The 17,851-nt window shown below is 34.4% G+C and overlaps 1 protein-coding gene and 1 non-coding gene across 3 annotated transcripts in view; both read left to right on the top strand.

Annotated features, from left to right (window-relative positions):
- Window positions 1–17,851, top strand: part of UNC13C (unc-13 homolog C) — a 558,456-nt gene that overhangs the window by 262,502 nt on the left and 278,103 nt on the right. For both annotated transcript variants that reach the window (XM_077764313.1, XM_077764311.1), the window contains 3 exons: window positions 11,975–12,144; window positions 15,580–15,695; window positions 17,532–17,695. In XM_077764313.1, the coding sequence (XP_077620439.1) occupies window positions 11,975–12,144; window positions 15,580–15,695; window positions 17,532–17,695 (450 nt within the window). The remainder of the gene's footprint in view (window positions 1–11,974; window positions 12,145–15,579; window positions 15,696–17,531; window positions 17,696–17,851) is intronic.
- Window positions 3,745–3,847, top strand: LOC144232000 (U6 spliceosomal RNA). Its single transcript, XR_013335282.1, has one exon. It is a non-coding gene; the product is annotated as a U6 spliceosomal RNA (small nuclear RNA).

The following is a 17,851-nucleotide window of genomic DNA, read 5'->3' as shown; positions in this document are numbered from 1 at the left end:
ATCCAGTCTCTCAGCACCTTTGATGATTGTAATGTTCTCTGTATTCACTCTACTATGCATTAGCTCTCCAGGACTCATTTATCTACTAGTTATAAGTTTGTACCTTTTAACAAAACCTCTCGTATTCTCCCAACCCCAGCCCCTGAAAATTACCATTTTCCTCTTTGTTTTTACTGTTTTGTATTTTTAGTCTCCACATATGCATGATACCATATAGATCTTTCTGTTTTCTGATCTCTGTCTTTCTAAGTGGTTTCTCATCACAGCAAAATGGACACTAACATATTTGTCTAAAGTTTTTTGTTTTGCCTTTATTATCCTTTTGTTTAAATTATTTTATTAGTCTACTTATTTATTTATTTATTCATTTTTAGAGAGAGAAAGAAGGGGACACAGAGAGAGAAAGGGAGAGAGAATCCCAAACAGGCTCCACACTTTCAGAGCAGAGCCAGGTGCAGGGCTCGGCTCGGACCCACAAACTGTGAGGTCATGACCTGAGCATCAAGACTGGGTTGCTTAACCAACTGAGCCACTTAGTGATGCCTTACTTTTATTATCTTAGCATAATTAATTGATTAATCAGTGCTAATATTTTAATAGTATTTAATAATTCTTAAGATAGCTATCAAAATAATTTTATTCTTTAACATTAGTATCTGTGGAGAAAATACTAGATATAAAATTAGAATACAAGACTTTGAGGTATTTATGGTCTAATTGTGAGGCTCAAAGGTGGGGCAGGCAAATGGGTATATCTTACTAGGTAATACTTTCCCTTTGGTTCTGTGATCTATGACACTTCAAAGGCTTCTTTTAGCCAACCATTAATTGCCAGTGCATGAATCCCTCCCGTCCTTTTTCAGAAGTGCCACTAATAGTATAATTAATTTCTTGTTCTTAGTTTTACCGTCGTCTTTGTCATTAATTTATAGAATGGATCTACAATGCTCAATTACTACAAAGAAAAACCTCAAAGTAAAATATTGGGGGCTGTTATTGATCCTGATACCTGTAACTTCTCCTTAATAAATGCAAGTGGGAAAAGTCACTGTGCCCTGTCTCTGAGTTTGTTCATCTGCTGTAATACCCTTCAGAGGTAATAGGGTTGGGATCTTCATTCAGTAACAAATGAGACGTCAATATTGTGATGAAAGTGGGTTACATAATTCATGAAAAATCACTGAAAGGAAATGTGAACACTGAGTGTCTTTCCATTTGGTGGGTCAGGGTTTAAGGAATTAAGCTGTAACTAGAGAATTTAATTACTGTTTAAAAGGCTGCTGCTGCTTTGCCTCAGGATGGCTCTTGCTGGTTTCTGGCTGATGATTTTCTCAGCCAGTGTTCTGCCTTCCAGCCTGAGTTGAAGTGGGATTATTTACAAATACTAGACATTTTAAAGTGCATTTTTGTTGATTGCAACAGATAAATATGAAGAATAAAATATAAATTTTTAATTAATTTTGATGTATACATTTTTATATATACCCTTATAGCTTGTTTTAGTGCATACACACGCACACACACACACACACTTATTCATATATGTTTAATCTATCTTATTAATGTTTGTTAACCAAATGGTTCTGTTAACCAAATCCAATACACGGTCATTTAAAATATTATAGAAATCTCACCACACTCACAATGTGTGGCTATAATTATATATAAATTTAATCGACATGATTTTTAATGCAACATCACTACATATTGGCTTTTTTTCTGATATAACTGCTAATCAGATGTATTTACTTGCTTCATTAGATCTAGTGCCACTATACCATTTTTTTAACAACTATTTGCTAATAAACTACATTAGTAATGACTTCCCATCAGAGTACGATTACTTGAGCAAGGGCATATTTCTTTCCATAGAATTCAGGCTTTATTGACTTTGTGATACTCATGGGCATCTCTCTAGGTAAAGCAACTTTTCTCAAAATAGGTTAAATTCTGATAACTTGAGTAAAGAATGGATTTTGTTTTTGTTTTTTGTTTTGCTTTAATCATTGGAGATGGATTTTGGGCCATCTCCAAGAAACTCTAAATCTAAACATATTTGCACTGAGACCATTTAGAAAGTTGAAATAAATAATTATAAAGAAATTAGTCATTTGGATGTCTTCCAAAAAATTGGCGAAATAATGATTGGCGCTACAGAGATTTGGTACCTATGAATTAAAAACAAAACACAGACATACAAAAATCCTGAGTCCAGAGGTGGAAATATTTTCATTCAATTTGAGAATAAATAAAATATCTTTTTCCAATGGAAAAAAAATCAGTGTTTAACGATGGAAAACCATAAAATTAGACATATGAACCACTTTTTAAGAAGGGAATTATTTTTAGTTAAAGGAAAACTACAAAGCAAATGACTCTAACAATATTCATTTTAAATATCAAGTGTTTGTGCAGTAAAATATCTTTGCTGATAAAAAAAAAAAAAGCCAAATTCACCACTGGTAAACTAAACTAGAAGTCTTGGTTACCTAAATAATCATGTTGGATATGGTCTAATAGAGAAAGATTTAATGGAACTATGTTTTTTTCTATGTGACAGACTTTTTTCTTGTTTGGAAAGATAATTCTCTTGCTGTCAAATTTTGATTTTTTTATGTGAGCCTGCCATTTCCCATCTGAAATGCAAAACTTTGTATTTTCATAAAAATCAGAGTTTGTGAAAAATGTTAAGTTGTTAAGAAATGGCATTAAACATAGTAAGTATAAAAGTAAACGTTTTAAATTATATCCTTTGCAATCAAGCAAAAGGAACTTTATAGTTTTTTAAATTATTTTCCTACTTAATTTGATTAGGATTTCATTCACTTTCACATTAAACCACAATTGTAGCTTAGTAAAAAGTGGTTTATTTCATTCAGTAAGAATTCCATGCATTGGCATTTGAGGGCTAGTACAGTAAGTGAATTATTCCATCAAAGAACAAAACTTATCCATTTTTCTGTTTAGCATTTTTAGTGAAATCTCTTCCATATCCACATTCCATAATAATAAAAGAAGACCAGAAGACTTAGGCTTATATGGGATTAGAAGAACTATGTCAAGGGTCATCTCTAGTTACTAGGGAGGCCGAGGTATTTGCATCAAAGTAGAAAAAGAAAAGGAGGGGTTGAAAGTTTATTGAGTGAACATGCTTATGGCACCTGGCCACCTTCTACCTCTTTGACTATTCAACATTTATATACAATCTTTCTATCTCTATGTTTAAATAAAAGGAATTCATCTGCTTCCTTCCAAAGTAGGCAATCTCAAAATTTTACCCAGTTTCTGCAGTTAGCCTGAAGTCCATGATCCCTGGGTAGTCTCTCTGTCAGATCCAGGTTTGGATCTTTGTGATGCTAGGTCTTACAAATTAAAGTCCTCTTCCTCCAAATTCCCAAAGTATTATTGTGATGAGAGAAAGAAATAAGGTAATACAAACTTAGAAATCTCATTCAGTAATAGATATATGATCATTTTTGGTACATTAGCAAATACAGGGTCCTACTGGCTAGGTACACTCAGGACTCTGTGATCCTAGTGGCAGAAATAGTTGCTTGGCTAACTAATCTGGTAGGCCCTTGTGGTTTCCAGATGAATTTCCTTTATCCATTTTCCTTCAGGTCCTTGATTCTACATCTGGGGACACCTTCCTTGTCCAATTTGTCAATGCCTATACTCTAAATAGCTACTATGGAAAGTTTAAAGCAAATGAAAGCAGCTTCTAAAAATAACTAAAAGGATCTCATTTTGGTAGAACATATATACTAAAATCAGAACAATGCAGAAAAGATTAGCAGGGTTCTTGCATGAGGATGACATATAAATCAGTGAAGCACTAGATGTTGATGATAATCATGATCATGATGATCATGATGATGATATGAAGACTAAGGCATTTTCTTTAAATACAACTATAGCCAGCCTGAGGCATATTTGGTAATACTGTTGCCTGGAAAATACTTACCAGGATTCCAAGAAGATGGGCTTCAAGACAATTAATTTTAGGAGTAGCCAAATGGCCTGATAATTTTAACTCTTCACTATTGGCTCCTCTGCTCTAATTCCTTTCTCTTAACCTGATAGCTGCTGCCTCACCCTCTGCACAATAGTAAGTATGACAAGGTGAGAATGCAATACCATGAATCTCAGCTTTGACACTAAATTCCCTTCATTCTCACTCAGAGTCTTCCTGAAGGAGTGTTTGAAAAGCCCAGAGACAACAATTTTATTTCTTTTTGAAGTTGTGCTTAGAGACCCCTGCTTGTTAAATATGCACTACATTTTTATGCACAGAAGCAGCTGGCTTTTCTCAACGTTGCAGGGTTCCAGCTTATGACATCCTCAATTTATATTGCAGGACACAAGTACAGGGAGCCCTTTGGGCATCGCCATGCTTTCTTATATGTCTGCTTACAGACTGCCTAGTTTTAGTTTGAGTGCATCTCCACTTTAGTGCATGTTTGAAAGCAGCAACACTTAATAAGCACATGGCAACGTTACAAATTCTATTCCTACCATTCACATAATAAAAAAAGCTTTGCTTGCCATGTGGTCAGAGTCCCAAGGTATAGCAGCCAACAGTTTGACCAGCTGCTTTGTTATTGCATTTCAAAATGAATTGTCATTACAGACTGAGGCCATTAAATCTTCGCTGTCTGTCTCTAGCATCTCCTCCATGGTCAGTTCCACATAAGTTCTGTTATTGAAGCTCCCTTCATTGTTTAAAATTACTACATTACTTAATATTCTTAGTTGGAAACAACAGAGTTCACTCTGATTTATGAAGAAAGAAATTATTTCATACATTATTTGGTCGCATAAGACTTTTGGAGACGTCAAGTGCATTTGAAGCTATTGTAGAGAAACAATGTCCACTTATAACATAGTATTTCTTTGAAGAAAACAACATTGCCATCTTTGATCAGTACTTTTGCTCCTCATAACTGAATACAAGAAACTCTGCCTCAAAATATTAAAACCTCCAGCACCGTTTCCAAAAGAGCAAATTCTCGGAATAGAGCTCCTGTTTCACTTTGTTCAATTTCAAGTTCAGATCTTGCTTGAATGTGGGTCAAATATTTGGGCTATAGCTACAGTGGAATCTAGGAATGTGAGTTATCTGGCTTCAGTCTTTCTTGAGATGAAGAACATGAAGGAGGAATGTAATCAAAATGGAAAGAGGATGTTCAGAGATGCCAAGCATCCATCTGTGATGATTCTCTGCCACACTATCTTGAACTAAATCTCTGGTTTTATATGCATTGCAAAATCCTCCTGCCATTTCCAGCATTTGCAACAGTAATCCTACCAGAATTGACTCTGCAGAGATAAAAATGTAAGTTTCTAACAGCTTATTAAACCTGAACCATAATAGCAAATAAAAATTGTTTATTTTTAAATATTCTTTAAAAATTCTTTAAAATATTTCCCAATATTTTTTGGGAAATATAAAATAGGAACTGGCATGTCTTTATGAGAAAAAAAAAATAGAACCAGTGTTAGTAGTGTAAGATGTTAATAATAGAGGAATGTGTCTGGGGGACATGCAGAACACTCTGTATTCTCTTTGCAACTTTTCTCTGAATCTATAATTATTCTAATTTTAAAGGTTTACTTAATTAAAAAATGGAAAAAAAGAATGAGAAATGCAGAAATTTTAAAATTCTTTTCAGCAAAATCAAAAGAATAGGGGCACACCACTGATTATATTTGTTCTGAATCCATTATGTCACATGCAATTCATTTTGACATTAAGATAGGAAGAGTATGGTTGGGTGAATTAACCTCACTAAATCTCCAGTGTGTCTGTAGATTTAAAGGTACTCGATAAATAACTGCTACATGGGTGAATGAGCATATGGGTTTATGGGGTGAGGGAATGTTGAACTCCTGATGCTGTAATAAAAAATACAAACCAAATTAATGGAGAAAACAATGGAAATGTGAGCAATCAGTTAGAAGGTGTGCTTACATCTGGTACAAAACAGGGAAACTATTTCTAATGGGAATTTGAAAAGAAAGATATTACAGTGTTGTCTCTCCACTTGGCATATATGTACACACATACATGCATAGGAACACAAAATGTATATGTATTTATAAACTATGTACAAGAAAAAGGAAATGTTATATATGTATGTGTATATATGTATGCACATATATGCGTTATTATTGTTTTATATGGATTATTTGTGTGTGTTGTATATATATCATAAGCTAAAAATCCTTACCTTAAATTTATAACAAAGACTAGTACCTCAAAAGTTTATTCATAAAAATAAGACAGGATGTTTTGTTCTTGTGAGGTAATAGATTCTAGAAATATCTAACAGTATTTATTACCCAGAATTTGCTATTTATTATGCCTGTTATTTGCAGGTAAAAATTATATTAGATGTCTGTGTCCTAGGACATTCGTGAACTTTGGGATTTATTTTATCAAAAGGTGAAAAAATGATTTCTTTCTGCCTTTGTAACATTTTGCTTTTTAAGTTTATGACGATGATAATTATTTTTACTGATATTCTAAGTTTTGTTTTTCTAAGAATGACGCAAATGGGTTGAGAGCTGGGGGTTTTTTCTTACATTGATTTTTTTTTTCTTTTGTGATAGCAAAGAAGTTAAAATCTGAGCTATTTTTAATACAAATTTTGGATAAAATGCTAAAGATTTCTCTATATCCTCACTACTGTAATTTCAGGTGTGTTCTCTCTGAAATTCTGAGTAGAGAGGAGACCCCTGTGCTGTCGTCTATTCCGACTATTCTTGGTGATTGAAAGTGGTTTGTTAGCTGCAGTAGATAAAGTATCATTGATTAATTCTTCTTACTTCCCCATTATTTCTACCACATTGTAATAGTAAAATAATTACCAAATTGGAGAATTCCTTTGCTAAAAACTATCTAAGAATGATGACATTGTTTTTCCTTCATGCTGGAGACCTGCTCCAGCCAATCCAGGGGTCCCTGAAGGAAGGATGGTGTCAGTGAGAGAGAGAGAGAGAGCACCCCGAGATCCTTTCTGACCACCAGGCAGGAATCTCTGCACTGTTGGTTTTGGTGTCTTTATTTATAGGTCAAACGATAACATGAGATCAGAAAAAGGAATTTTTGCAATGGAAAACTCTGATAAGATGCTTTGAAAAGTGTACAAAAGCAGGTTTTTCAGAAATATTCTTGCAGAATTACCTCATTCATAGTGAGGTTGAATAAATCTTACAACTACAGAAATAACAGGATGCAGGATGTTCTTAGTGAAAAACAGGATGACATACTATTTGTTCTAAGTTAATAATTAGGACATAGGTTAAGTTGTATATAGATAGGCTAGGAGTCATTTGGTCTGGCTCACAAGAGGATGAATGTTTTTGAGCTGGTTAATAAGTTGTTTGTGGAAACTTTTTTGACTTGATTCTGAGTGTGTAAACACCATGGAGGCCCTAAATGTGTTAGCCTTTGTTTTGGGGTTATGTATTAGCTACTCTTATCCATCCTCATCCCAGCCACCAGTGTAAGGGAGGGTGTTTGTGGAAAGTAGGCTTTAGGGAAGGGACTGCCATACATCACCAGTTAGAAAAGGTCTAAGTATTAACTTAAGTTCTGTCCTTATCTGTTTCTAAACTCTAAATTACACTCTTTGTCTCAGGGCCAGGCTCAATTGTAACTCTTATGTTCTTAACCCCCTTTATTATTTAAGTCTTGGATCTACAAGGCCCATAGGAGGAGCCTTTTGACAATCATCCACAGAGCTTTCATCTAAAATCTCTTTTGAAGAGACAGGAATATGCTTTTCCTCATGAGGTATCTTTGTGGGGAATATTGGTCTGATTTGGAATATTGTGAGGCCTAGTCAATACCAGCAGGCTCATTTCCAACATGAGCCAGTAGTAGCAGGAGATACCAGTTTTCATTTCTCAGGGCAGGAGCTGTGCAAATGCTGCCATTTTCTCACTGTGAATGTCAGTGAGGCCAGTGCGGCTCCCAGCACTTTCAAATATAATAGAGAACAATTTATTTTGGCAAAACTTTGCATATCTTTAATGAATATTTTTTAGTGTTAGATGCATGGTAGAAACCATGTGAAGAGTAAACATAGTAATAAACATAGGTCCTAACTTCAAAAATAACTCATGAAATAAGGACATAATATTAATGCCTACTATACATCAAACACTTAAGTGTCTGTCACTGTACTAGCTGCTATAGGATGATATTTTACTTAATTTTCAAAAATATCTGCTAAGACCATTCATTACCCCCATTTTATAGAAAGAAATTGAGATTCATAAAGGCTAAGTCAGGTAGAAGTAGTTAGTACTTTTCAACCATATTAGACCTAATGACCCCTTTTATAGGATATAATTCATGATGACATTTTTATGCTGAAACAAAATAATATGTAATTTTCTGTGTATAATTTCAAAAACAGCATAATATTCTAACAATAATACAAGGAAAATGTTTTGTAATGTCTTCTAATGTGTATTTTAATATAGTTGAGGATCGGAAGTAACTAGAACACATAATTTAGTAGATACATGCTTCATTTATTGGTAGAATTAGCATGTATGTGACTATCTCAACTGCAGACTAATGCAAATACTTTGATTCAAAAACTTTGATTTTGACAATGGGAATATAATTTCTCAAAGTGCAAAACAGTTCTTGGTAAAGTTCTGAAAAGTAACAATGACAAAATTTTCCTTTGAGTGGTGATTTACACATTAGCTGTTTTTTCCTAGGAAATTTAAAAAAAAAAAACACTTTTTTAAAGTTTATTTATGTATTTTGGGGAACCTGGGTGGCTCATTTGTTAAGCATCCAACTTCAGCTCAGGTCATGATCACACAGTCTGTGAGTTCCAGGTCCCCACCGGGCTCTGTGCTGACAGCTCAGAGCCTGGAGCCTGCTGCGGACTTTCTGTCTCTCTCTCTGCCCCTCCTCCACTTGCTTACTCTCTCTCTCTCTAAACTGAAAAAAAATTACCATAAAAAGTTTATTTATTTATTTTGAGAGAGAAAGTTTGTAAATAGGGGAGGGGCAGAGAGAGAGAGTCCCAGTCACGCCCTGCACTGGAACTTGAGCCTCTAACTCATGAACCATGAGATGGTAAACCTGAGCCCAAGTCTGATGCTTAACTGACTGAGCCACCCAGGTGACCCAGAAATTTCAATGTCTTAAAATATGCAAAAGAGTTGGTGTTATTTTGTAAAAAATAAAGTCTCAAACTGAGGTGATCTTCAGCGGATTTTGCGTCTGAATACCTTTGTATCATTTCAAATCATTCAGGCTGTCCAATGGATGGTAAGGTGTCCAAATCCCTGGCCGAACCCATCTTATGCCATTAGTGCCCCTAAATATTTGTAACAATAAAATTCCAGAAATTGCCAAAGTGCTCTATATAAAGAGCTCTTCCTTTACATGGAAATAGTGGGGCTATAATTTTCATATCACCATGTCATATTCCAAACTTTATTCTTAAATGTGCCATATTATTTTGCCTCCTAGGTTAATGGAAGAGAGAGCATACTCTCAAGAGTTCTTAAGTATGTTTTATGCCATTAGTCCATTTGGCAGTCTGGTGAAAAATACGGACTCTTTTAAAACAATGTATTTTAGGGGTGCCTGGGTGGCTTAGTCAGTTAAGCATCCGACTTTCGTTTAGGTCATGATCTCGCGGTTCGTGGGTTCGGGCCCCGCGTCGGGCTCTGTGCTGACTGCCAGCTCAGAGCCTGGAGCCTGTTTCAGTCTGTGACTCCCTCTCTCTCTGACCCTCCCCTGCTCATGCTGTCTCTCTCTCTCTCTCCTAGAAATAAATAAAAATATTTTTTTAAAAATGTATTTTAAATGCCTGAAATAAAATAGGTAGAACTGAAAATAAAATTATTTTAGAAATACTTTTAGTTACAAATAATATTACAAGGTTAATAACATTTGTGATGCTACATGTAAATATCTGTGGTTTTATTAGTGATAAAATAACTCCAGGTATTGATAACACTGTTCTGGCTTATTGTTTATGTTCATAATTGAAGGAAAATAAAGATGAAGTTATTTTATTATTCTTTTTTTCTTCAAGTTTTTATTGAAATTTCATTTAGTTAACATACAGTGTAATATTAGTTTCATATGTAGAATTTAGTGATTCACCATTTGTATACAAGACCCGGTGCTCATCACATGTGCCCTCCTTAATACCCATCACCCATTTAACCCTACCTCTGCCCACCTCCCCTTCAGCAACCCTCAGTTCTCTGTAGTTAAGGGTCTGTTTTCCAATTTGCCTCTTATTTTTTATCCCCTATGTTCAATTGTTTTGTTTCTTAAACTCCTCACGAGTGAAATCATATAGTATTTGTCTTTCTCTGACTTATTTTTATTAGCATAATACTTTCTAGTTCTATCCATGTCAGTGCAGGTGGCAAGATTTCATTCTTTTTAATAGCCAAGTAATACTCCATTGTGTATATATATTTCACATCTTCTGTCTCCATTCATTATTTGATGGACATTTGGGCTCTTTCCATAATTTGGCTATTGTTGATACTGCTGCTATAAATATCAGGGTGCATGTGACCTTTGAATCAGCATTTTTTGTATCCTTTGGGTAAATGCCTACTAGCGCACTTGCTGTATCATAGTAAAGTAGTTCTATTTTTTAATTTTTTGAGAAACCGCCATATTGTTTTCCAGGATGGCTACCCCAGTTTGCGTTCCCAGCAACAGTGTAAGAGGGTTCCCCTTACTCCACATCATCATCAACATTGTTGTTTCCTGTGTTGTTAATTTTAGCCATTCTGACAGATGCAAGGTGATACCTCATTATGGTTTTGATTTGCATTTTCTTGATGATGAGTGATGTTGAGTATTTTTTCATGTGTCTGTTGGCCATCTATATGTCTTCTTTGGAAAAATGCCTGTTGATGTCTTCTGCCCATTTTTAACTGGATTATTTGTTTCTGTCATGTGGAGTTTTATGAGTTTTTTATATATTTTGGATGCTCAGAATTTATCCACTGACCCCAGGTTGAAAATCCTTATGCTTGAATGAATGCATGTGCACAAAATATTGGAGCTCATCATTGATCACCCTAACTGGATCAATAGCTACAAAAACAGTTATAGAGACCAGGTGACTAGCTGCTGATGCTTAAACATTGATTTGTTAGCAGACAGAAGTATAGAGAAAAGTGTATACAAAGCAATAGGGTCAGGAAACACGTGGGCAACACTAACATAGTACATGTGGGCTTCAACAAGAGTAGGTAGAGGAAACCTGGAAATGAGGAATGGATTAAATATTCCTAACAACAGAAGAATTTTGCTCTAATTCTAATTGATTTAACAATATCGTATACACTTATTGGGATTTTTAGTTTATTAAGTACTTGCACATAGCTGTATTCTCATTTTTACTCTGTGACATCCATTTTCTTAACAGCTATAACAGTATAGTTATCTTTAAGTTGATGGTGCGTATTTTCTGAGCATGTATATGTTTTTATAGACAACCATTGCAAACAGGAAATATAGAGAAAATACACCAAAGATTTTTGACCCATATTTGATGATATCTAGTTCAGTTAAAGGAAATATGATGGAATAGGGTGTGATTTCCCCTTATTAACATCACTTAACTAATGCAATATTTTTCAATATCCCTGACACCTGCAACATCCTGTAGATGGAATGTGTCTGTGGGAAATCTCATTTATTAGATAATATACCCTGCCTTTCTGGACTAGATTTGAAATAAGTTGCCGGGCATGTGGGTGGCTCAGTCAGTTAAGCATCTGACTTTGGTTTAGGTCATGATCTCATCGTTTGTGAGTTCGAGCTCCCATTTGGACTCTGTGTTGACTCTCAATCTCTCTCAAAAATAAACATTAAAAAATTATATATAAAATCATTTGCTAAATTCAGATGCCATTTAGAGCAGTTACTAATGGTTGCTAACTTATCTACATTTATTTTCAGTGAGTGCCATAACTCCACAGATCGAATCAAAGTCAGAGTGTGGGATGAAGATGACGACATTAAATCCAGAGTCAAGCAACATTTCAAAAAGGAGTCAGATGATTTTTTGGGACAAACAATTGTAGAAGTGAGGACTCTGAGTGGAGAGATGGATGTCTGGTACAACTTAGGTGACTATTTTTAAATCTACTTGAAAAACAGTTAAATAAAATTTCAGAATATCTGTGGCATGTATTATATTCCAATATAAGTAAAAAAATCAATGTTTTCTACAACATTCTGCTGAAATATTTATTCCAATCAAGTATTACTGAAAGATGTTGGTAAATTTGAGATTAAGAGAGAAAGTCTTTTAAAAAATCAATTGGGTGTCTTTTAGGGGGAAAATATCCCATTCTTGATTTTAATTTATGAATACAGCTTCAAAATTTTTGCCAAATGTATAGGAAAAAATACATATGACTTTATGCTGTTTGGTTTTTCCCCCTTTCATCACTTAGTGAAAATTTAGTGATAAAGAAAAAGTATATTTTGGTTATCTTTTGAATGACGATATAAAAGTAGACTCTCGTTGGCAAAGCCAAATTTATATGTGGGGACTTAAATTTACTCTGGTGACAAAGATTGAGAATGTTTAGTCTCTCTCTCAACTAAACTATGTTTAGTTGGCATGACTTTTTAAGTGAAATTTTATTATGGAACCAAGAATTAAATGAAGTTTTATTTTGAATTTCACAGTAATTGAATAATAACATAGAATCTTCAGTGCTGATTTAATATTAGTAAAAATATATGGATCAGCTTAGTTTCTATAAAGGACATGATCCATAATACTTGTTTTAAAATTTTTTATTTGCCTATAGTTGATACACAATGTTACATTAGTTTCAGGTGTACAACATAGTGATTCAACAGTTGTGTATGTTATTGCCATGCTCACACATATATATGTAGCTACCATCTATCACCATGCAACACTATTACAATATCTTTGACTATATTCCCTATGCTATAACTTTTAGTCCCATAACTTACTCCATAACTAGAAACCTGTTTCTCTTATTCCCATTCACATATTTTGCCCATTCCCCTAGCCCCACTCACTCATATGTAGAATCTAAAAATAAGAATAAACAAAAAAGTAGAATCAGATCTATAAATAAGGAGAACAAACTGGTGGTTGCCAGATTCACAATGTTTTAGTCATATCATCTGATACGTTTTAATTAAATTTTAAGGGCTTGTTGAGAATCAAAGAAGACTTTACCCAGTCCCAGCATTACAAAGAATTTTCATTCAGGATATCAATATATTGCAGAAAATCAGAGTGCTTTTGGCTTTTTGAAAACCCGCATACTTCAAGTAATGTAATATTTGACAAAGTAAAGGGATAAAGTCATAGAACAAATGAAACCCTAAAATATGTAACAATTTTAAAGAAAGAAAGATACATAACTTATCTGGATACAAATTACTCAAGCTAGACTAAGAACCCAATATTAAAATATATTTTAAAGAAATCTTCCTTAAAGAAAATTGGTACTTCTACATTATTGATGCAATTTTTAGTTCAGTTAAAGTGATCATCCCCCTGTATCTTATTTATACTATAAGACAACCTTATATATGAAAACAGAGATGTTAGACAAAGTAAACTTTAGGCCATTAGTTCTGCACAATACTCACAGATTGTCTTGTACAGTGGTTTACCTATACATAGACTTTTTTTTTTTTTTGCAGTACATAAGCATGACCTTATGAAGAAGTTTGAATTCAAAACAAATTCTTTAAATTGTTCTTTTTACAAAAGAGCAATTCTTTTGATGTTCTTTGCTTCCTGTCAAATGTCTTCTGACATGAGTGTATACAGTTTGCCAAGGAGCTTGAATGAACTATTAGTAAAATCAGTAAAAATCAAGCTCTTTGGCCAGAATTGTCCTCCTATCTATGGGGATGAAGATATAATGCAACAGGAGAGGGAAATCTTTGCGTGTTCACCATCAGTTTGTATGTTTTGTGCCCTCATTGCTGATGTTGGGAGTTTTAGGAGAGGAAGAACAAGAAAGGGTGGAAGGCTGAGAAGGACAAGTTTTAAATTTATGTAAAACCCCTCAGTAGGTTCAATTGACATAAGTGCCATATTTGTGCTATTTGTACAATGTTCCTCTTTCATCACATGGAATTTTTTCTACCATGCGGGCAGGAACTTGACCAAAAATCCTGGGAGTCTAAGGAGAGCCTGTGTCCCATGATCAATTGGAATGATGATAGTTAAAGAACCAGGGTGCCTGGGTGGCTCAGTTGGTTAAGCGCCCAACTTCAGCTCAGGTCATGAGATCACGTTCCATGAGTTGGAGCCCTGCGTTGGGCTCTATGCTGACAGCTCAGAGCCTGGAGTCTGATTTGGATTCTGTGTCTCCCTCTCTCACTGCCCCTCCCCCGACTCACACTCTGTCTTTTTCTGTCTCTCAAAAAAGAATAAACGTAAAAAAAAATTTTTTTAAGAAAAAAAAAAAAAAAGAACCAGAAATGCTCCTCTGGGACTCTGGACAGAGGTCTGTGACAAAAAGATTCCAGGACTTGCATTTCTTTTGGCCCAGCGGGCAACTTTAATATTTGTTGAGAATCAACTATCTCCCAGACAATAAGAGAAACTCTGATGATCCTGGCACTCCTAAGAGAAGAATATTCATAACATAATGAGTATTAAATATTAACAGTGAAAGGTCAGCAGACATTCCACCACAAGAAAGCTGACTTTGTGGTTTAACTGTGTCTTTTATGACTAAAAATATAGTTCTGCTTAGAAAGAGGGTCAGTAAGTCTTCACTTTCTCTGTCACTCTACCTCCTTATGTTTTATTTGTGAAAAAGATCAGCTTGCCTCTTTTTATTTCATCTATAAAGTAGATGTCAAATGTAGGTCTTTTGTGTACATTTACCCTCTAGGGATTTTGTGATTATGCTTCCCCCCACTCTTAACTCTACTGATCAGTTCATATTGAATACACATGTACATTATTTAACTGAATTGATTTCATATTGATCCCATCCAAAAAAATAGCAGGCCTTTATGAATTAGTAGGTCTTTATGAATCACCGATGAGAAAACTATTAATAAATTTTTTGTTAGAGCTCTGACTCATCTTTTCAAGCACAGAATGAGAACTGAAAGCTCTTAGATAAAATAGTTTTCTGGTTAATTGTAGTTTTAAGTTATCTTGCTTTTCATTGCCAAATAATTTCATTTTATAAACTGATCGAGTACACAGAAATTTGTATCAGAATGACAGGATCTCCTGATTAACCTTTCTTGTTTGATGATCTATAACACCATTTGGCACTTAGTCACATAATAGGCACATTATTTTAAATTGTGTTTCCAAGAATCATAAGGGTAGTTAATCATCAAACTTGACCTAGAAAAGTGGCTTTAGCAGTGCAAGCCTTTTTTTTTTTTCTAGGAGAGAGAGAGAGACAGCGTGAGCAGTGAAGGGTCAGAGAGAGAGGGAGGCACAGAAGTGCAAGACTTTTTTAAGCTTTGGAAATATTCTGTGAAAAATATGGTATTTCCAAAAATGACTAACTACTTTTTTACCTCATCAGAGAAACGAACAGATAAGTCAGCTGTATCTGGGGCCATTAGATTGAAAATCAACGTGGAGATAAAAGGAGAGGAGAAGGTTGCCCCATATCATATACAATATACATGTTTACATGAGGTAAGTCAATTGAATTGTACTAATAATAAAACCAATAAAAGAAATAGGCCTTTATGGATCATACAAAAAGGTATTTGGTTTAAAAATGTAATTGAATTAGGTTTGTGGAATTGTTCCTGGAGTTCTGACCCTGTACAATAACACATGATGTGGTAAGGTATCATGTGGCCTATGTATTGCTCTCTGAAGAGTGAAAAGATATCCTCTAACGAGAGCTAGAACAAACACATGAGGCAAGTATTAACAAGTAAGACAATAAGATAATGATGAATAAGTAGACCAAAAATGAATAAAAATATTGAAAGTATTCATTAAAAAGTAAGTCTTGAAAAACATTTTGGAAGCATTAAACATATAGTACTTTAGTAATGCAGGAGCGCATCCAAATATTATTTTTGAGAACACTGAGTTAGTGTGCAAATTTTATTAAAGATTTAATTGGAAGTATTAGAAATACAACATGCATTGCATCAATTGTTTTTGGTAGCCAATGTAATAAGCAATGATTTTTTTTCTTTTTCTGAGTATAACAAAAAAGCTTTAATACATATTGAACCATTCTCCATTTTAATTACCCATTCCACAAACAAGTTGGGAATGGAGAATATCAAATGTAGTTACCACCCAAGGATAGTAAAAATTATATCCACCCAAAGAGTAAGGCTGGTTGACTTAGAGGTTAACACAACCCAATTTGAATCCAAAGGGCAGATTCACCACAATATAGATATACAGACATAAAATCTTGGGCCTCTATTGGATGCTTTGCATCTGAGAGCTTAAAATTGACCCCAGAGCCTTTCTTTGTTACAAATGGCACTTGTTCTGTGTATCAAAAAATAAGAGGTAAAGCTGAGGAATGTACTTTTCCCATGTTGAGAGAGGTAGAGAAGAAAGTACCTTCCCAAGATAGAAAAGATAACTGAAAGAATCTTTGCTCTTTGCATATAACTTTTTCTAAATGTATCTATGAAAATTTATATGTGTAATTATTTCCACCTCCATTTTACCAAAGAAGGAACGGGGAGCACTATTTAAGTCATTTACATATTACCCACAATTAGATAAAGGACCTAGGCTTATTTTCCTGATGACATCCGCCTATTGATATTCCTTCAAAAAATGTGGTTCATTTTTCAAACCAATGAAACTGGCAAGATGGAGAGCCAACTCTGGGCTTAAAGTTTGGGTAGAGAATTTTTGGGATCTAATGAATAGCATTAATACTTTGCTTTTCAGAGTCCTTTTCTGATAGTCCAAGAAACAAAAAGAAATGAAATCCAAGAAACGGTCCTTTAGTGACCTAAGCTGCATCCATGTAGCAGGCAGTTCCCAAAACTTGTTAGAAGCAAAAAGAAATTATGTGTAGTGGTTTTTTATTTCATTACAAAATTCTCATTCATTTTTAACCTCAACCTTGCCCTGACTCCTACCATTTCATTGTCAAAGACTTTACATACTAAAATTCTGTGTCAACATAGCCAAAATCACATTATTCATCCAGGGCTCTATAATTTACTCTGAGCCCATGAGTGTAAAATAAGCACTATCATGTAGAAATGTTTACATACAAAACTTTTACTACCTTCTAAAATGAATTATTATGTATGAAACATTTGAATCATTGGTTCTGTGTAAGCCTAGGCAGAAATAAAATCAATTTGCATAAATATGAGGTGAGCTAGAATAAAACTCAATATATTCCTATTGCTTATATATGCTAATGAAAGATTAGATGCAATCACAATGCAAATATAAATTACTGAGACTTAACAATTACATATTTCTGGCCTATTCTGAGGAATTACTGAACAATTGAAAACCACTTACTTTTAGAATCTGTTCCATTACTTGACTGAAGTGAAGTCTAATGGTGGAGTGAAAATACCAGAGGTCAAAGGGGAGGAAGCCTGGAAGGTTTTCTTTGATGATGCTTCCCAAGAAATAGTCGATGAATTTGCCATGCGTTATGGGATTGAATCCATTTATCAAGCTATGACGTAAGTACTATAGAATATGTACATGTTCAAAAATCTGAAATCTAAAGAGAAGAAAAGCATTCATCTCTTCTAATTCAAATGAAATTTTGATTCCGGAGACAATTACATTTGAATGTGCCCATTTGATGCTGGCCACTCTCTCTTACAGCTGTAACG

Source organism: Crocuta crocuta, unplaced genomic scaffold, assembly GCF_008692635.1.
Source record: "Crocuta crocuta isolate KB4526 unplaced genomic scaffold, BGI_CrCroc_1.0 scaffold102, whole genome shotgun sequence".
NCBI lineage: Eukaryota > Metazoa > Chordata > Mammalia > Carnivora > Hyaenidae > Crocuta > Crocuta crocuta.
The sequence above is the reverse complement of the archived record's forward strand: the minus strand, read 5'-3'. Positions and strand labels throughout refer to the sequence as shown.